Source organism: Passer domesticus, chromosome 7 (genome assembly GCF_036417665.1).
Source record: "Passer domesticus isolate bPasDom1 chromosome 7, bPasDom1.hap1, whole genome shotgun sequence".
Taxonomy (NCBI): domain Eukaryota; kingdom Metazoa; phylum Chordata; class Aves; order Passeriformes; family Passeridae; genus Passer; species Passer domesticus.
The window spans coordinates 61,163,818-61,184,771 of record NC_087480.1 but is presented as its reverse complement, the minus strand read 5'-3'; the positions used below and the strand labels follow the sequence as shown (position 1 = coordinate 61,184,771).

General features: G+C 46.8%; 1 protein-coding gene across 2 annotated transcripts in view; it reads right to left on the bottom strand.

The window, feature by feature from the left end:
• The window catches only part of PDE4B (phosphodiesterase 4B), a 172,680-nt gene that overhangs the window by 127,391 nt on the left and 24,335 nt on the right, over positions 1–20,954 (bottom strand). Inside the window, exon 1 of one of the 2 annotated variants that reach the window (XM_064429161.1) lies at positions 9,196–9,666. The exons of the other annotated variant lie outside the window; for it this stretch is intronic. Within the exon in view, the coding sequence (XP_064285231.1) occupies positions 9,196–9,605 (410 nt within the window). The 5' untranslated portion in view covers positions 9,606–9,666. Of the gene's footprint in view, positions 1–9,195; positions 9,667–20,954 lie in introns of those variants that run through there. 2 annotated transcript variants of the gene reach the window in all.

The window sequence follows — 20,954 nt, the reverse complement described above, 5'->3', positions numbered from 1 at the left end:
AATAAAACAAGTGGGAAGAACTAAATAAATACAAAACCCAACCAACAGACAATGAGATGCCTGAGATTTGAATCTCCAGCTTGACCTCTCCAGTTACCCCCAGTTCACACCAGTTTTGACTGCCCAGTCACTGGTTTTGTAAATTTTAACTCATAAATTCCATCTCTTCGAGATTTGTGGATATTTCCCTCATATTGCCACACACAAAACTCTAAATAAGTATTTAAAACATCAGCCCCAAATACTTCTGAGCCTGCTTCCATCCTCATTACACCATTAATAAAGCAACTGTAATTATTGTGCTTGATTATTTCCTGCTCCTTAAAATCCCAGACCCAGAAATGTTGGAAAAGACCCCTAAGATCAAGTCCCACCATTGATGTTCCTCTCCCACCTCCCAGCACTGAAGCAACTCCTGGTTTTCCATTTAATTGCGCTTTTGGGATTTAGATAATAAGAGAAAATAAGTTAATTAACAGCAAAATTAATGAAAAGACCAGTCTGAAATGTGAGTGTGAATGATGTCCAGTGACAGGAGTGATGAGGATGAGTGATCCAGATCGGGATCGACCAGAATTCTCTCACAAATCCAATTGTCAGCACAGCCCACGAGAATTCCTCATTTTTCCATCTGTTATTACACAATAGATCCACCAGCTTAATTCACAATATTTTTCACGTTTTGCTTTGTGACTAACATTGACTGAAGACCTTTTAAGGAATTTGAGCTGATCTGAGCCCACCTCAAGCCCAGCTGGAGGCGACTCCGAGCGTTCCCTGTCAAAGGTTGTTAGTGGGGAAAAGTGAATTCCCAACAATAGAAACAAACACCACAAAAGAACCTCTCAGGAGGGATTTCCACCCCACAGAGCCCTGATGTTTTTTCCTTAACCTTCCTTGGAGACTTGGTTCTTGTTGCCAAGGCATCTCAGTGGTGTGGGCTCCCCATGGGATAGGCTGGATGAGCATCCTGGGATACAGGGGCGTGTCCCTGCCCATGGAATGAGCTTTAAGGTCCCTCCCAACCCAAACCATCCCAGGATTCTGTGATTCACAGAATTCAAACCCCTGAAATCCCAATCCAAAGGTTCACGGCTACTGCCCAAAGCTCCCGAGGCGTTCCAAGCACGGCTGAGCATTATTCCCACTCCGCTCACCCCGGGCTGACCAAGTGAGGCATTTCCAAGTTTCTACAACAGCTTTTTTCCCTGTAAAACAACAACTGACAAGGCCAAGCCAAACAGGGATCATCGGCTCCGGCGGATCCCGACTGGGATGCAGACGGCACAGCCGGAGCTGCTTCCTGGGAAAGGCTGTAAAAATAGCAAAGGCTGGCATTTCGGCATTTCAGCATTTCTCTCCTTCCTTCTGGAGGCAGCCTGAAGTGCAGCAGAACAGATTTCCATCAACCTCTGCTAGAAAAACCAAAGGCTGAAGTCTGGGTGACTGGGGAAGGTGGTGTTGTGGAGGCAGGGTAGGAGAAGAGAACCTTGTGTTTATAGGGAAGAAAAAGCTGGAAAAAACGGCAGCAGCTGAGTCTGGATCCCAGGCTGGAGCTTGGGCTCCAGGGAAACCCTTCCAGATCGCGTTTGTACAGAGTGGGGCTGCTCATCACCCCAGCTCTCATTCCATGGGCATCTTCTCCATCCCATCCCACCTCCTCCCTCTTGTTCCTCCTTTGCCGTATCCCAGTGGGATCACCTGGATCTCAGCACCAATGGAAATCTCCTGAGCCAGCAGGATTGTTCCTCATGGACTCCTCTCAAAATCCATGGATGTTTGTCTGCCAAGTATCACTTACACGACCATGGAGTCGTCTGAGGGTTTTGTGGGTTTTCTTGTGGTAAGGACATAATTCCTCCTTTGTTCCCAGCCGTCTGGGAGAGGAAAACCAAATCCATAAATGCTGTCTCTGGCTCTGCCTCAGAAATCCATTTGCTGCTTTTACCCACCTCCTGTGGAGCTGGAGGAGGCTCCAGATGAAATCGATACCCAACAGCACCAAACCCAAAGTCATAATTTATGAACCCACTGTGGCCTCTCCATGAGCTTGTTTGCAAATGGATCCGGGGATTCAATCCAACAGACAACTCCTGGAAAAGGGGAACACTGAGCCCAGCTGGAAGCAGCTCAGTCCATGGGGAGAGGACACCAGGGCCATTTGTGCTCCTGTCCCAGCCCTGACCTCCAGCACTCCACAGAACAGCCCGGTAAGGGAGCCAGTCTGACAATCCAGATTTAAAAGGACATTCCCTAAGGACAAGAGAAAGCTTTGGGAAACAGCCGGATACTCAGCTCTTGCCATCATTAATTTATAGCGATCCCAGTTCTATAATTACCAGTTGCTTTCAGAACTTTCCTCCCTCAGTCAGCCACTAAGGAAAAACTCAAATTTAAAATGCTGTCCAGCACTCCAATATCCACCAACAATTCCAGGATAAATTCCCACGTTTGAGAGATAAGGAAGGATGAGGACCATGAGCTTCTCATGCTGTGAATTTTCCTTATTTTCCCAAGATTTTGGGATGTATGAAGAGCACCAGACCTGGATTTACTTGCCCTTCTCCCTTTCTCTCTTTGCCTTGTCCCTTGTTCCTTGTCAACCCTATCCCGAAATTCCACTTTTTGTATTTGATGCTTTTCCATTCTTTCTCCACCTTCCTCAGAAAAAAAAAAAAAACACAGAATAAAAGAATTCCTAGATAAGCAAGATGACTGTTTAACCAAGCAGGATAAAATCCTGGGATATCACAGGAGCCCACAGGGATCATCCAGTCCAACCCGTGCCCCTGCAGACACCCCAGAATTCCAGCCTGGAATCCCAGGGAGCGGTGTCCATGTTCCCAAGGTTTGCTGCATTAACAGCTCTAATTAATAACACATCATTGACTTTGATGATGCTTTAAGGGACAGAAATCTGAAAATACCTTTGAAGCTACAAGGACTGGATGCCTTTGAACATTCTGGGTTTCCTTAAACCTCATTTGTGTGGAATGGGCTCCGAAATACTCCAGGCTCAGCTCCTGCAGCTAGCTCAGGAATAACAGATCCAATAACACAGAAAAGCTAATTTTCTGTTACTGGTAGGGAAGGCAACTTCCACCTAATGAAGTCATCCATCATTCTGCAGTTTCTACCTGCAGGGTTCATTAAAGCTTCTGGAAATGGAGCTGCAGCACAAAACATTTTAAGAATATACAGAAAATCCTAGGAAAAAAACAGTGGGGGAAAAGGAGGCTCAGTGGGATCTTCTGACAGGAGGGGACAGCTGGGGGGGTTGGGCTCTGCTCCCAGGAACAGGGACAGGAGGAGAGTTGATTTTTAGGTTGGATAGCTGGGCAATTTTTTCATGGAAAAGGCTGTGATCCATGGGAAAAGGCTGTGATCCATGGGAAAAGGCTGCCCAGGGCAGTGGAGATGGCCTGGAGCAACCTGGGATGGTGGAAGGTGTCCCTGCCCATGGCAGGGGGTGGATGGGATGATTTCTAAGGTCTCTCTCATCCCAAACCATCCTGGTTTTATGATTCCATGATCCCCTGATCCCTGTGGAACCTCTGAGGCGATGCTGGACAATCCAAGCAAAACACGGGGATTATTCAAAAACAAAAAAGCTAAAAAATTACCAAAAAAACCCCCAAAAACGGGATCAAGGAATGTTGAGATCTACAGTGAAGCCAACCCACAGTGCCTAAATGATGATAAAGCAGGAATGTGTCTGCCACAGTCTGTCCTGGCAACCAAGCAGAGCCCGGGAGGAGCCAAGTGTACATCCCAAAAACACAGCCCAAACGTGGGAAGTGAACATCCCAAAAACACAGCCTGAACGTGGGGATGCTGCCACGAGGGAAGTTCCACACGTCAACACTTCCAACAAAGCCAAACGCAGCAGGAAAACCTCCTGGAAACCCTTTTGCCACAGAAAATTTCACTTTAGTAGAGCCCACGCGTGAGGGTTGGAGGCCAGGGACGCTCCAGGCAGGCCTCGGCCACTGGGATCCTCTGGGAATGTTTATTCCTTGGAGATTTGGACACTTCAAACACTAAAAAACTTATTTAAAGGGAATAAAACTTCCTGAAAGGTATTCTAACCTGTTTATAGATATTTAAACTCCAGAAGAGTTTCTCTGAGAAGGAATCCGCTCCATTCCTCTCTCCCCTTCCCAGGCAGTGGCTGAATCCATCAAACTCCAATTATCAATCCAAGGATTGCTGTATTTTGTTGGAATTTCGAACAGCTGGACACTATTTAACACCACATTTTCCCCCATATGTGGCCGGGGGATGAAGGAAGTTGCTCCTTTCTGTTTTCCATGGATTCAGCCAGGGCTGGGAGCCAATGTCCCTGGAGAGAGCAGATGTGGGGCTGGCACAGCTGGTTCTGTGGTTGCTGCGTGGGCCTGTTTGTGTCCCCTCCTCACCTCCGTGTCCTTCACAATCCCTCCTCCAAGTGCTGAGGAATTCTCCTTGGAGATGGAGACAGATGGGAGAACACACTCAGCTGACAAAAAGTGAGGAACCTTCTGGTTTCCCCCCCATCCTTTCCCCCACTCCCTTCAGTTTGTTTCTCCTGGAACTTCCAGTGGAGAATTGAGCAACACAGCGCATCCAATCCCAGCCCCAGCCTGGAAGAGGAACTGCTGGAAGCAGGAGAAAATCATCCTGCTTTTTTCCAAAGTGGGAAAAGAAGCTCGAAATCACATCAACAGAGGGTGAGAAACACAAGCAGAGCAGCTCATCAAAGCACAGCCAAGGGTGTTTCCAACACTGGGAAACGGGAATGCATCCTGCTAAATATGGAGCGCAGTGGAAACGGCTCCAACAGCAATCCCGAAAAACCCCAGAATCCCCGGGGGTGGGAAAGACCTCTGAGATCACCCAGCACCAGTGACAGACACTGGATCTGCCTCAAAAGCAGGAATCAGCTCCTCCAGGCTAAATCCTGGGAGAGAGTGGCCAGGAGAGCTTGGGTTTGGGATCCTGGAATGCCAGTGCTGGGCACGGCCACCTCAGCAGAGCGGGACACACGGGGGGAGGCACAGGGAGCCACCAGGAGCACCCGAGCTCCAAACCTCCAGAGAAATTCATGGATCCCATCAAATCCAGGGAGCCACCAGGAGCACCCGAGCTCCAAACCTCCAGAGAAATTCATGGATCTTATCAACCCCAGGGAGCCGCCAGGAGCACCTGAGCTCCTTCACCAGCACCAAATCTCCGGAAAAATTCATGTTTTCATCAATTCCACCAGCACCAAACCTCCAGAAAAATTCATGGATCTCATCAATTCCACCAGCACCAAACCTCTGGAGAAATTTATGGATCTTATCCATGGATGGGAGCCACCAGGAGCACCTGAGCTCCTCCACCAGCTCCAAACCTCCAGAGAAATTCATGGTTCCTTACAAATTCCTGTTTTCCTCAGTAATTCCAAGTAATACCCTCCAAAATTCCATCTTTCTGAAGCACCATTCCATGGTGATAAAACAAAAGCCAACACAATAATTTGGTCATTTCCATCTGCCTCCATGGGATTTTGCAGCTTCCAGGAATTCAAGAGCTCTGTTGTTACTCACCAGACTTGGAAAAATCTCAACTGGATTGTGCTATCTTATTTAACTCCCTGAATTCCTCCACGGGAGATTGTTGTGCCATGAAAACAAGAGCATGTTTTAACAAAAAGGATTTATTTCAAAGAAAATAATTTCTATTTGATATTATATTTTGAAAAGCAAATTGCTGGCTGTGTTTTAGCTGCACTCAGGGATAACCAAGAGAAAAAGCAGAGCAAAATTTCCTGAGATTAAATTTCTGTTCTGTATTTTCTTATCCACAAGGTAACAGGTAGTTATTAAATTAATGAAGCTAAATGTGAATTAATTTGGGAAAAAATCCACAAAAATCTTCATTAAGAAAAGACAATCAACATCATATTGTAGAAATCCCTTCTTTAAAAGCTCAGCAGAGCCTGAATAAATAAAAACTGAATAAATTACTTTGGTTGGAGAAATATTAATGGAACTCCAGAATGGTTGGGTTCAAAGGGATTTTAAATCTCATCCCATTCCCATGGGCAGGGACACCTCCCACTATCCCAGGTTGCTCCAAGCCTGTCCAACCTGGCCTTGAGGAACTATTTATAATCTGGAGGCTAAATCCAAGGAATGAGCAAAACAAAGGAACAAGTGTTAGAAACTGCAGAGTGCACTTGGAAAACAGAATTTTGGGATCTTCCAAGCCATGGCTGGCAAGGACCTTGCTAGGGGGGGTAAAATGGATGATCTGAAGTTCTTGCTTGGCAAAAATAAGATGGAAGAGGTGCAAAAATCAAAGATATTTTAAAAATTATTCCTTTGGAATCCTCAAGGTATGGATGGGGTGAGGGAGAGCAGATTGTGGGATGTGGAATGGGAACGTGCTGGGATTTGGCTGGCAGGAGATAGAGCTGAGAACCACCTCCAGGAGATGCTGCTCCCTCTCCAGTCATTCCAAGGGAAATTCGCCATGTCCAAAATTTCCATGGCTTCTGCCTGCCTTTTTCCCCATAAAATCTCCCCCAAATGCACCAAGGAATCCAATGGGAATTATCAAAGGAAGAAGGAGCATTTGGAATTCTGGGATCTCTGAGGCAGAACTGCCAGATGCAAGACAGGAACGAGCCTGGTGGATCCTGGTGGAGGAAAATCCCAAAGCCACAGAGGTTTTGTGCTGCTCTTTTATGGGAATGAGGCATTTGGAGGTGGGATCCAGAGTGGGGAGCGGGCAGGGATGAGGCTGACACAGGTCTGGAGGTCACTGTGGTGACACGTGGGTTGTGGCCAGTGGGAACAGCCTCTCCCTGAGGAAAAGAATCATTTGGATCATGGAAACACTTGAATCATGGCTTTATTCTAAAAAATACCCTCAATATTTGCTTTCCTTTTTTTTTTTTTCAGGGCAAGATCTGTCTGGATATGGGAGCAGCCTGTGGTGACACAGATTCCACCAGCACCAGCAGGAGGAGAGAATTGCCATGTACTGTCAGAAAAGCAGGAAAATGCCTGGAAAAGGCCATTATCTCAAAGGGAAAGAGGAACGAGGGAAGGCAGAAAACTGGAAACGAGGAAAAGGAGCAGAAGATTCCTCAAACAACAACATCAATGTGGTGGAAATGCTGATTTACCCCCCAGTGTGAGGAAGTTCTCTGCTTAGGAGGCTGGAGAAGTTCCAGATTCCATAAAATCCACCATGGATGAATTCCCTGGCTTGGCACTGCCCATTTATTCTCCTCCCCAGCTCCCACAAAGGGCACCTTACGTAAGTGGCATTTGGCTGGGCACAGGTGAGGCTGCCCCGTGCCCTGCATCCCAACCCCAGAATTCCCCAGCACATCCAGGGGCTCAGCTGGACCCCACAGCACACCTGGAACACCCTCCAGACCTCTGAGAAAATGCTGGAGCACAGGGAAATATTGAAAATTAATTGAAATATTTAAATTAAATTTCAGCTGGGTTTGGTGTGCGGTTTGTGTTGAGGGTGTGCTCACACTCAAACATTCTTGGAACCTTTTAAGAGTGATTTTCTTAATTTCTACATTTATTTCTTTCTTATCTAAGCCTAAAACAGTTCCAAATCACCTAAAAACTGAGTTGAAAACCTTCCCTCTTTTCCATTTAGAGGGATCCCACCTCCTTTATGAGTTGATCCATCTCCAAATGAAATATCTGAATTCTTTTTTCACCAAACACCACAGATGCTGAGCCTGGTCCCATCCTGCTCCTCTAATTCCCAGCTGGAGCATCTTTCCCTGATTTCCCTGGGCAGGCTGCTGGGATCAGATGAGCTCCATGACAGATGTTCCAGGGAATTAATGTGAATAACCCCCTCACCAGTGACTCTGAGCAATTAAAATCCCCAAGAACACTCTGGAGCTGCTGCAGCTCATAACCAGCTCGAGGCTGTTATTACTGCTTGGATTTAAATAAAAAACAAACCAAACCAATAACCAAACAAAAAAGCGGGAATTCTGCAGGATTCCAGAATTCTAAAGGAATGGGAAAGTAGTGGATATACAGCTGTGTGAGGAAGGATTAAAAAAATTCACATTACTCAAAGTTTTCTGGTTCAATTCCCACACCCAACTGGTGCATATTTTGGGATTTAAGAGCTGGATCCTGCAAGAGGAAATTTAGGAAATGAACCAGTGAGCTCCTCGGGGATTTTCCTGGATTTTATTTCATCTTTTGATGGCTGTTTATGGTTTAAGGAGGATAAGTGACGGTCAGAGGCAGCCCCAATCAGCTGTAATGGCACCCAAATCGACTGTTTGGGGTTAGAGATTTGTGGGGAGGAAAAGAAGCCTCTCAGCCAGGATTCCCATGGAAAAAAAGGTGGAAAGGAGGGAGATTTGTAGCCAGCAAAAACTGTCTCCAAGCCTTTTCCAGGATTCAGCTCTGAGAGTGCCCTGCTCCAATCACCCTGAGCTGAGAGAGTGAAGGAAAAAACATGCCCTGAAGGCTCTGAGAGGAGTTCCTGAGCTCTGAGATGAATTCCTGGGCTCTGAAATGTGTTGAGATGAATTCATGGGTCCTGAGATGAATCCATGGGCTCAGAAATGAGTCCTGGAATCAATTCATGGGGCCTCAAATGAATTGGTGGGCTCTGAAATGAATTCCTGGGTCCTGAAACAAATTCATAGGTCCTGAAACAAATTGATGGGCTTTGAAACGAATTTCTGGGTTCTGAAATGTGGTCCAAGATGAATTCATGAGCTCTGAGATGAATTTCTGGGTTCTGAAATCAATTCATGAGCTCTGAGATGAATTTCTGGGCTCTGAAATGAATTAATGAGCTCTGAAATTATTCCATTGGTTCTGAAATGAACTAATGGGCTACAAAATAAATTTACAGGTCATGGAATGAATTCCTGGGCTCTGCAACGAATTCCTGGGCTCTGCAGTGAAGCCCCGGGCTCTCCCACACAAACACACGGCGCCTGGCAAAGTTGCCGGCTGCTGCCTTTGTTCCCGGGAATAAAGGGCTGGATTTCTCCCGGAGAGCGGCGGCTGAACAAGGGCCGAGGCCGCGCACCGAACATCCCCCGGCTGCTTTTCTGCCCCATTCACGGCCGGGAGAACCCACTGCTCGCTCTCCCCGCTTCAAAGCACAGCTCCACTGCTTTCAAACCCAGTTTAACCCCAGTTTAAACCCGGCAGAGCTTACCATGTGTGTGCCACCGTGAAGCGACGGCGCTGGCGGATGCTTTTATTCACCAGCAACTTTCTGAAAAAGCAGGGAGAGTTCCTGGGCGAGCTGCGTGGAGAAATCTTTGGCGACGTGGGTCTGTTCCCGGGCAGCTTGGGCAGCTCCAGCTCCAGGTGCATCTGCTCCTTGAAAGTCCTGATGTAAACCTCGGCCTCGGGAGTGGCGAGTTCCCGGGAAGGCTCCCTGGCCGTCATCGCTGCGGCGCCGGGCGAGCTGCGAGCGCTCAGCGACGGCCGCGCATCCCCGAGCGCCGCGCCGGCAACGCGGAGCTGCCCCCGCTCGCTCAGCGCAGGAGGATCCGGCAGCGCTGCCACAAAGCCCCGGCTCTTCCTGGGAACGGTGCTCCCGGTGTTGTTGTGGCCGCTCATGAAAAATTCATCAGCCTCTGCTCCAGCATCCCGCCCTCCCCGAGCTGGGATTTCAGGGATTAGCTCAGGGAATCGCGCCCTGCTCCAGCATCCCGCCCTCCCCGAGCTGGGATTTCAGGGAATCGCGCCCTGCTCCAGCATCCCGCCCTCCCCGAGCTGGGATTTCAGGATCGGCTCAGGGAATCGCGCACTGCTCCAGCATCCCGCCCTCCCGAGCTGGGATTTCAGGGAATCGCGCACTGCTCCAGCATCCCGCCCTCCCCGAGCTGGGATTTCAGGATCGGCTCAGGGAATCGCGCCCTGCTCCAGCATCCCGCCCTCCCCGAGCTGGGATTTCAGGGAATCGCGCCCTGCTCCAGCATCCCGCCCTCCCCGAGCTGGGATTTCAGGATCGGCTCAGGGAATCGCGCACTGCTCCAGCATCCCGCCCTCCCGAGCTGGGATTTCAGGGAATCGCGCCCTGCTCCAGCATCCCGCCCCCCCCGAGCTGGGATTTCAGGGAATCGCGCCCTGCTCCAGCATCCCGCCCTCCCCGAGAGAACCGCGCTGGGATTTCGGGGATGAGCTCGAGCACCCCGCGCTCCCAGGCCGGGCTTTCATTCAGAATTAGTTTTGCCCGCACGGCGCTGGCTCCACCCAAGCCGCGCTCATTGGCTCGGGGTTGTTTTGGCAGCCGGGCTCTGTCCTGCCCTGCGGGAGCGCGGGGCATCCCCAGGAAATTTGAAGGACCTGCCCAACATCCCGATGTTGCTCCCCGGCTCTGGCAGGGATGGGAGAGCGCTGAGAGTGGAGATAAAGGCTAAAAGGGAACAAACACAAAGGGATTCTGTTCTGCAGGAACAAAGCACGCAGGAATTCCTGCTCCATGGAAAAGCTCCATCGTCCTGGGATGCAGAGCCAAAGGGTCAAACCTCTGCCAAACCAAAGGATGGGGGAGCTGGCAGCTCCCTGCCAATTCCAGTAATTTTTAGAGTCTATGTATTTAAAACAGAAAAAAACAGGAATTTTATCTCTGGATATAAACACCATGAAAGCAAGTTCTACTTTTCCGAGGATACAAAGCAACATTCAAGTAAAAAACTTAAAGACAAGGAGTGTCAGAGCACAATAAATCCCTGAGGGAGGGGCACTGTTCAAACTGGTCAAAATAAGGTGACCAAAAATGCAAATACAATAAATGTTATTAAAGGAGGAGGACTCGGGGAGAGCACACGAGCAAAGTGCTCTGCTTGCACTGTGCAGGCATCAATTACACGGCAAATCCCTGTCCATTCCAGAGGGTTTTCCATCAAATATCCCCAAACTCTTGCCAGGAACACCAGTGTGCCTTCCTCAGCTTCCAGCAAAGCCTCATCATAGAGAACTTCCCTGTGCCCCATTCCCAGTTATTAAAAACCAAAATAAACCAAAATATCTGCCCAAGCCTCGCTAAGGGCACTGGAACTGCAGTGGGATTTAATCCTGAGAGCTGCAGGCAGCAGCACAACGGGAATATTGGAGGATTCAGGAATTCTGACGTGCTAGGCTGGGATCTGTTACTCCACTGACAGACAGCGAGACACAAAAGGGGCCTGGGAGCTGAAGGGGAATCAAAAAAAAAAAAAATTTCAAACAGAAACAGAAAATGGAATTCCAAACAGACATTAAAAATGGAATTCCTAACAGAAATAAAAAATGAAATTTCCAAGAGAAATAATCAATGGAATTCCAAACAGAAATAAAAAGGAACTTTCTAACTTTAATGGGATATTGGAGGGGCTTTGTGAGGATACATCTGCTGCTGGAGAAATTCCCATGCCTTTTCCTAAAGCTTTTCAAAGGGCAGGGAGAACAGAGGAAAATCCCATTTCAAAAGCAATAAAACTATTTTCCAAAGCGTCCATTAAGGAAGTGCTCCCCATCATTTGGCCATCCATAAATCAGTAATGAACTGGTGCCTGGACAAGGTTCTGTGCTGGGATGGGCAGAGAAACCCCAGAGAATGGAGCTGATGAGGAGGGAGAGGAGCCTGCAGGAGGAAGGAAGGCTCCATTCCCTTGGGGAAGCAGGAGAGGGAACACAAAGTGCCATCCATCGGAATGCCAGAGCTTCTCTTGCCTGCAGCACTTTGAAGGCTCATCCTGAGCACAGGAGATTCTTCCAGCACCTTCCAGCTCCCGGTGGCAATGGATCCACACTTCCCTGACAAAACTCCCTGGGAAAGGTCCCGGGAGAGCTCTCGTGGATTCCAGCTCCCACCCCTCACGCTGCCAGCTCCTGGTGTTCCACACACACAGCACCCTGCAGCCAACATCTGCGAATTCTCCATGGATTTAGAGCTTGGAATTCTGGCCAGACACACTGCTGCACTCCAGGATGAGCCAAGAGGAGGTGAGAAGCACACACTGGAGCTAACTGGCAGCAAAGCTGGGATCTGAAAATCCCAACAAGAATTCCCCGTGTTTGCAGGGAATAGAGAGTGCCCAGGGCATCAGAGCTTCTGGGGGTTCATGGAATCCTGGAATGGTTTGGGTGGGAAGGGAACTTAAATCCCACCCAGTGCCACCCCTGCCATGGCAGGGACACTTCCCCTGTCCCAGGCTGCTCCCAGTGTCCAGCCTGGCCTTGGGCACTGCCAGGGATCCAGGGGCAGCCCCAGCTGCTCTGGGAATTCCAGCCCAGCCCCTGCCCAGCCATCATCCCTCCCAATCCTCCCAGGGCTGTTTCCCATCTGCTCATCCCCAGCCTGGATTGCCCCTGGTTAACAAATGAAAAGGATTCCCTGAAGAGCCCGGGAACACCCTGCACTGATCTGTCCATCCCCACAGATTACTGCCTGCAGCCCAAGGTAGCAATTCCATCAGGAAAGGGAGCAGAAATATCAAAGAATTGTTGAGGAGGCGGAAAAGATGATTGAAGGAAAGTGCCTGGCAGGAAAATGAGACCACTTGGAAGAAAAAGGACAATTAAGGAAACTTTCAGAAGTTTAAGTGCATTTGGGTGAGATTCCATCCCCGCTTCCCAGCTCGCTGAAGAGTCTGGAAGTTTCAATATATTTGATTAAAATAACTGATAGGGTGGGAAACAACATTTCCAAGCCTGCAACTCCTCATCAAAAGCTGATCTTGAGTGTGCTGAGAGCAATTGCTAAGCAACAAGAACACATCTTTCTCCCTCAGCAGCACCATTATTTACCTGTTCCCGAGTCCTGATAGCCAGGATGGAGTGAAACACCAGGGAAAAGGGAATTCTGAAGTGTCCTACACGCTCCAGTGGCAAAGGAAAAGCTTTTCGTTGACTTTTCACAGCACTTTCAGCCAGGGGCACAGCAATTGGAAAATTTTTCCTGAGAGCACATTTAGATAAAAACAGTCAGGAATTCCCCTCTCTTACTCCAGCCCCTGGCCATCCCAAGGGCATCCCAAAAAGATTCCATCAACCCCACAACAAATTAATTAGAGAGAAATTATTTCAAGGGACTTTGCTTTGCTGCTGCTACTTGGGCTTCTTTTTCCAAGCAAGAAAACCCAGGGGAAAACATATTTTTAATCAAGTACAAAGTCTCCTTTCCAGAAATCCTGGCTGATAGAATTCCCCCTTTAACAGGAAAAAATAAAATCTTTATTGAACTTCCAAACAATCTGAAAATTAAGATTTTTCTTTATAAAATAAAATTTGCAGATGCCCTCTGTGTGTTTTAATTGCTGCTCCCTAATTTGTTATTTAATCCATGGAATATCCATGTGCTCCTGGAGCAACAGGGGCTGTTCCTTCATTAGTTCTGGAATTAATTGCAAGGTCCCTCACACACAGCAGCATTTCCTTGGCTTAAATCAGGCCCAGGATTGGAAAGGTCAGGAGAGATGGACAATTCCAAACATTTATAAAGCTGAGGATGCACGAGGGAAGGATTCAACCCCTTAAAATCCCTTTTAGACTAAAATTAGACCACATATGATGGGAAAAAAGCCCATTATTGGGCCAGGACATGATGGGATTTCACAGCAGCGTCCCTACTTAAGGCGGATTTCTGCCAAATGGGTTGGGAAAGGATCCATGATGGATTTCCAGGACAGAAATTCCAGGAGCCAACCAGCTCCATTAGCTCTGGGAGAGATGAACATGAGCCTGAAGAGGAGGCAGGGAAATCAGCCAAAGCTCATTCCCAGTAGGAAATAAAAGGAAAGGAGGAATACCTGGGTTTGGGAAAGGGTGGGAAAAGGAGATTTTGAGGAAAAGCAAACCAAGCTAAGGCAGGAGAAAATCCTGTAAAACAACAACTTTCTCTCCAACACAGAGACTGGAGAGAGAAAAAAAGAAGGAATGAGAGAGCAGAGAATACGGGAATTGTCATTTGTACTGGAAAATAACTGGGTTACAGAGCCAGCAGCAGAGCACGGAATAAATCTGTGGTGGAAATGTCACAGGACTGACAGGGATGTGATCTTGAGCTCAGCCCCTGAGGCAGCAGCTGGAGCTGCCAGGATGAGGCAGCACCAGGAATAAATCACAGCAACCCCGGCAGTGGAGACAGGCAGAGACGAAGAAAAAGGATCAGAGAGAGAAATGTCTGGAGCAAGACAAGGAAAACATCAAGGAACTGGGAGCTGGAGGAGGGAAGCAGCCAGGGAAAGGAGCTTCAATGTGGAACTGGAAGTGGATTGAAATGTCAGGATAAGGAGTGACAGGCGAGGCTTGGAGTGAGAGCAGTGGCTGCGGGGAAAGTGAGGGAAGGAGGCAGGGATGGGGAAAGGGGAGCTGGAGCAGCTCTGTGAAAAGCTGGAGAGGATTCCCAGGAAATCCAAGGGAGCTGCAGGGAAGGACGTGTTTGTGGTACAGAACCCACAAAGAACCCTTTGTGTACAAAGCCCTTTGTTTGTGGGACCTCTGCAGGGATGGAGCAGCTCTGGAGACACAACGGGAGTGGAGAAAAGGGGAAAGAAAGGAGAGGGGCAGCAAAGGGACTGACATGAGAGGAAATGATACAAATTCATATTTCCCCTTATTTCCCTTCCATCACATCCAAGAGATGTCCTGGGCCCATCCCAGTGACTGCCACTAATTCCATCAGGGACAGAGCAGTCCTAGTTAATTCCACTCCATCCCAGTCCCAGTTTTACTTCAGCTCCCTCAGAGAAGCAGCAAACCTGCTTCTAGGCCTGACCTAAACACCCCAGGGGCACTTTAACCATCCCACCCAACCCCGGGGAATAAAAAGGTGATTTCACCTGAAAAATAGGAATTCACCATTGGAATCTGAGCTGCACTGGACCAGCCACATCTCCAGAACACCCAAACCAAAGCCAGGCTTTAACAGAACAAATATGGAACAGCAAAGAAGTTCTGGGGAGCATCATCCCTTAACCTGTGCAGAGGTGCTGCTGATGTTTCCCAGAGATAAAGGGGATGTCCCTGGATCCCTGGCACTGCCCAAGGCCAGGCTGGGCAGGGCTGGGAGCACCCTGGGATAATGGAACGTGTCCCTACCCATGCAATGAGATGAGAAATCCTTAAAATCCCTTCCAGCTCAAACCACTCTGGAATTCTACAGAATAAAAAATCTTCAACCCTCTCTTAATCATCTCTTTTTAACAGAAGGCTGAACAAATCCCAGGAAAATCTTTCCAGCCCAAAAGCAGAAGGTTTCATGGTGTTCAGCTGGTCAATTTTTAAGGAAAAAAAACCAAAAACAAAAAACCACCTGCCTTTGCATCTGCTGCCTCAGAGGCTGAGCTGCTAAAAGATGGCTCCACAACAGAAAACTGGAAATTACATGTTTAAGGACTCTCCTTCTCCTTCCCTGAAAGTTTCCTGCAGCAAGAGAAGCAGGAATCCATCCCTAATTACAGGTTTAAATGACAAATTCCCCACGTTTGAGAGGCAAAAAAAATTAATAACAATCCACTGTTATTTAGATTCCTGTTGAGAGATAAGGTTGTTTTATATTTAATAGCTTAAAATCATCCAGTCTGGATCTCCATTCCCACAGATTTAGGGGGGCATGGAATTTTTGGGAAGGGAAGTTTTGGTTGGGAAACCTACCAAAAACTGAATAAAACCAACAAAAAGCTGAACTAAACCAACCAAAAACTGAACTAAACCAACCAAAAACTGAACTAAACCAACCAAAGGCTGAACTAAACCATAAGCTTTCCACTATTAAAACACCCAGAATCTCAAGAAGGCTAAGAAAACCCAGAATAATTTCCAGATGAGTCCCAAAAAACCAGTTCCATCTTTAGGCAATATTCCCTGGGAGAGGCTGGGTGCTCATCTGCTCAGCCTGAATTAATCCCCGACGTCAGGCAGAACCTGCTTCTGTTTGAGCTGAGCTTTACAAGGTGTTCCCTGGCACAGGAAATTATTTGCATTCAGACCACGCATGAAGGGCTTGGGAAGAACAGCAAACCCAACGCCTTTCCCTTCCCATTTGTCCTAAACTGGATTTGGATCCGTTTTTTCCATATTAAATCCCCCACAAAACACAATTTATCTGCCAAAAAATACAATTTTATACCACGCTGTGATGCCCTTTTTTCTTGCAGGTATTTCTGTTGTTCCCTCCTAGTAACTGGCAATAAATTGATATTTATAAATTCATTATAAATTTATATCATTTAGATTTTATTATCAAATTATATAAGCCACCAGGGCGTGATGTAAGAAGGGAATTTGCTTAGCAACTTGGGATTGTGCCTGATTTATTCCCAGAGAACACTGAAATGCCTTCTATATATCCAGAGTGAGTAATCCCATATGTCAGAGCAATCTGTATTAATTGTGATTATTTCCTCATTTCACAGCTATGGATTACAGAAGGTATTTGTAATATATTACCACAGAAATTCAATTTATTCCTCACAGGCAGGGACCTCCAGGGTGACTCCAGAGAAAGGAGAAGCTGACGGAAAAAATCTGAAAATTTGGTATATCCTGATGAGAAAAGGCTTTGTGTTAATACAGAAATGGAGCAGGGAAAATTCCTTCCTGGAAAGGCTTTTCCAGCCCAGGGCAGGGGTGGAACCTCCATTCCTGGCAGGAGTTAAAAGCTCTGTGGATGTGGCACTTGGGGACATGGATGGATTTGATGACCTCAGAAGCTGTTCCAACCGAAACAATTCCATGATTTTTTAATACAATGACAAATATGAAAAAACCCCAAAATATTGCTCTGTCACTTCTTGGTGCTCCCAAATAATCCCCTGGATCTAATCCAGACACCCACTTCGCTTGGCCATTTTTGCATCCTGCCATGGATCCCCATGGAAAACTGCCCAAAAAAAAAGGACAAAAAAGGAATCTTGGAGCACCCTCCTCTTTTTGCCACAAAAGGACTGAAATAATCTTCACCAGCCCACAAATTTCTCTGATATTGGTCCCACAGTGGCTGAGGAACAGAAAATACCACCAGATTAATCCAAAGTTTTGTATTTTCCTCCTGCTTTCCCAGACTTTCAGCAGATTTACAGAAATAATTCCAGTTTCATTCCAGTTATTTTATTTCTTTGTGTCTCAGCTCATCTCCCCCTTATCAGCTCCCTTGGATAAATCAGAATCAAGTTTACAAGGTGGATTTTTTTACAGCTATTTTCCCCTAAGGAATCCCAGGCAAAACTCACAACATTCCCTGCTCAACAGCGTCCAGCTTTGCCAGTGCCTCACGTTTTGGAGCTGGGAAAGAGCAGGATTTGCTCTGCTGTCAGAATTCCCAGGAAGCTTTGTCCATTATGGCTTAATTAAAGGAATAAATCCACAGCCAAAACTCCTCGAGAGCAGCTTGGTGCCACTGCCAACAAAAACGGGGTCAGGGAGGGGGTGGCTGGGGCCTGTCCAAGCAAACCAAAAATTCCATGATTTTTTAAGGGATGGAAAGTCTCCAGGGCTGGGTAAAAAGCTCTGGAGCTGGGGTGAGGCAGCAGCACGGGACAGTCCTGCATTCCCAATCCTCTGCTTCCTTCCAGGGGCATTCCCAGGGTTCTCCAGGCCTCTGCTCCAAATATTCCAGCCCCAAAAGGGAAATCTGGAAATATTCCAGATGGAGGCACTGAAAACACATCAGGGAATTGCCCCAAAAGGGAAATCTGGAAATATTCCAGATGGAGGCACTGAAAACACATCAGGGAATTGCCCCAAAAGGGAAATCTGGAAATATTCCAGATGGAGGCACTGAAAACCCGTCAGGAAAGGTCCAAAGGCATCGCAGCCCCCCAGGGCCAGGTGGACCAAGAGGAATTTGGGAAACTGAGGGAGCAACCTGGCCACAAGTGTTTGAAAATGGGATTTATGGGTGGATTTTGGGGAGTTTTGCTTGGGAAATCACAAAATCATGGAATCACAGAATCAGTAAGGTTGGAAAAGACCTTTAGGATCAGCAAGTCCAACCCCCAGCCAGCACCATGTCCAGGTCCACCACTGACCACGTCCTCAGGTGTTACAAACTAAAAACTGACCTAAACCAACCAAAAACTGAACTACACTGAACAAAAACTGGACAAAACCAACCAAATCCTGAACTAAAATAACCAGGTTTTCAGTTTAAAAAATTAAGTAAGCATTTTTTTCAGTTAAAAAACTGAAGAAAAGCAACCAAAACCTAAACAAAACCAATCAAATTCTGAACAAAACCAACCAAAAAAACTGAACAAAACCAGCCAAAAACTGAACAAAACCAGCCAAAAGCTGAAGAAAAGGAACCGAATCCTGACGAAAACCAACGGAATGATGGAATGATGGAAGGGTTGGGGTTGGGAGGGCCCGCAGAGCTCAGCTCACCCCAAAGCCCAGCCCAGGGCCCTCCCAGGGATGAACGTCCTGGAGCAGCTGGGCCCCAGCAGGTTGTGCAGGTGAAAACAAACGGGGTTTGCTCTTTCCCTGGAGATGAGTTATCATTAGTCAGAAAATCCTGTCAACCTCGTGTCTGATTCAGCTTTTCCATCAACTCTATTTCCATAATTTTCATTTATTTTCTCTGCTAGCGAGGGTGAAGTTTGAAGAAAATATTTCAGAAGCTTCGTTGTCTTCTGCTGATTAACAGTGACTCATTTCTTCCCCTTCCACACACATCCCAAGCTGTCTTTTTGCACTCAGGATTGAGGTGTATAATTAAAATTGAATCATTAAAAGCCTTTTTTTTCGTGTGCTTCTGTTTTCAACCACTTTTATCTCCAGGCAAAACCCTGCAGCTCTGAACTTACAGGCTGATCCTTAATAAAATTATTGGGATCACCTTGCAATTCACACAAAAAGGGGATGTTATGTACAGTATTTGGAGTAAAATTCAATGCATTCAATAAACGGAAAGGAATTAAAAGATTAGGTGGCAACAACAAAATAAAAGTTGTGGACAACAAGTGATTTTGAAATAACCATAATTTTAATTCCTGACCTATGATTAATCCATCTTAAAATTCCTCTGGGTAACTACACCTCATATTAATCATAGTTCTTTCATTTAGGCCTCCAAGAAAACATAAAAATACAGGTTTTTGAAGGTGCAAGAGCTTCAGAAACTGACGGCACCAGCCAAAATCTAAATATAGGCAGACAAAACACTTCTCTGGGTATTTTTGGCTGAGAAATAACAGCAAATACAAAGCAGAGAGAGAACAAAATCACCTTTTTTCCCAGGTTTTTTTTGGGATAGGCTGGCATTTGCAATGACACAGCAGCAGCGACTTTGGGATATTTGGGCTGCCCACTTTTTTTTTTGGATAGAAAGGATTTGTGGGGTTTATTTTGATAGAAGATCTCCAGGATTTGGGATGTGACCCCTCAAAGCCCTGAGTGCCACACAGAGCCATGGCTCGGGTTTGTGGCTCTGACTGAGCCCCAATTCCACATGGGAATAACCCCATCCCAGCCACACCAGGAATACGGGATATTCCCTGTGGGAACACCTCAGAACATTGGGAATGACCCCATCCCAACCAAGAACATTCCCTGTGGGAACACCTCTACACCACTATAAAATATTGGGAACAACCCCACCAGGGATGTGGGATATTCCCTATGGGAACAGTACAAAATATTGGGAATAACCTCATCCCAACTCTGCTAGGAGACGGGATATTTCCTGTGGGAACACCTCACATTGGGAATAACCCCATCCCAACCCCACCAGGGATGTGGGATATTCCCTATGGGAACAGTACAAAATATTGGGAATAACCCATCCCAACCCCACCAGGGATCTGGGATATTCCCTGTGGGAACACCTCACACTGTGAGGGAGCAGCAGATTTTATGGAAGTTGTTTCCTGAATTCCCCATGGCCATTTCCTCCTCCAGGTCTCCGAGGAGTCCAAACGGTGGCAATGAGGCCAAAATCCAAGGAATTTCCTCCTTGAGGAAATTTTCTCTTGGAAATTTCCTCAAGGAATTTCCTCTTCCCACACCAAGCAAGGCCCTGCTTCCCACTTTGGGGATTCCAAACAGATTTAAGCTTTAATTTTCATGATCCCCCTGCGGATAATGAGGGGCTCTCATCTCCCAACAACATTCCCAGCTTTTCCCATGTTTTGAGGGATCCCAGCTCTCCGAGATTGCACCAAATCCCGAGTTCATTCCCACGAAAAGCCCTAAACAGACCCAGAAATATTTCCATGGACTGAAAATGAAATCCCAGAGCAGAGAATCCCTCATGGCTGCTCCAAGATTTCTCTGATACTGTTGGGAAACTTTGGAAAAATCCCAGGAATTCTGAGTTGCCACAGCCACTTCCCAGAAGCAGCAAGGAATAATGAAAACCTCTTTTCCCTGCAGATTATGGGATGTCCTGAGGAACACCACTGACCTCCTTTTCCAAGGTAAGGAAATGTCCCCCAGAAATGCAGAAATCCAGGATAATTATTCAATCAGAATAATTGATCCTGCTCATTAGCACAGAAATGGCATTTATGGAAATTACCCATATTTTGAACCTGATGATGTCCATTACACAATTTAAATATCAGTATGAAAATGAAAACCCTGGTTTTAAGTATTTTTTCCTTCAGGTTTTTTATTTTTCACACCACCTGGGAAATTAGCTCATCTTTTTTTTTCCCCTATTCCAAGCTTGCAGCACATTCCTTCAGTTCTCATCTCCTAGAATTTGAAATTACCTAAGAAATAAAACTCCAGTTTCTCAGGGCATTATCACAAGGTCAGGAACAGCATTGAAAAAAACAAAAGAAAAAAAGAAAAAAAACCCTCAAAACCACATTTCTTCAAAACATCATCTCCTTCTGAATTTCTGGGATTCATCCTACAGCTCCTGTTAAAACTTCCCAAATACTTCCTTTCATCCATGGGATATGGAAGGAGCCTCAGCTTGGTTTCCCAGCCTGATTCCAGCTTTGTTATCCTTAATTCTCCATGCAAATCTCATCC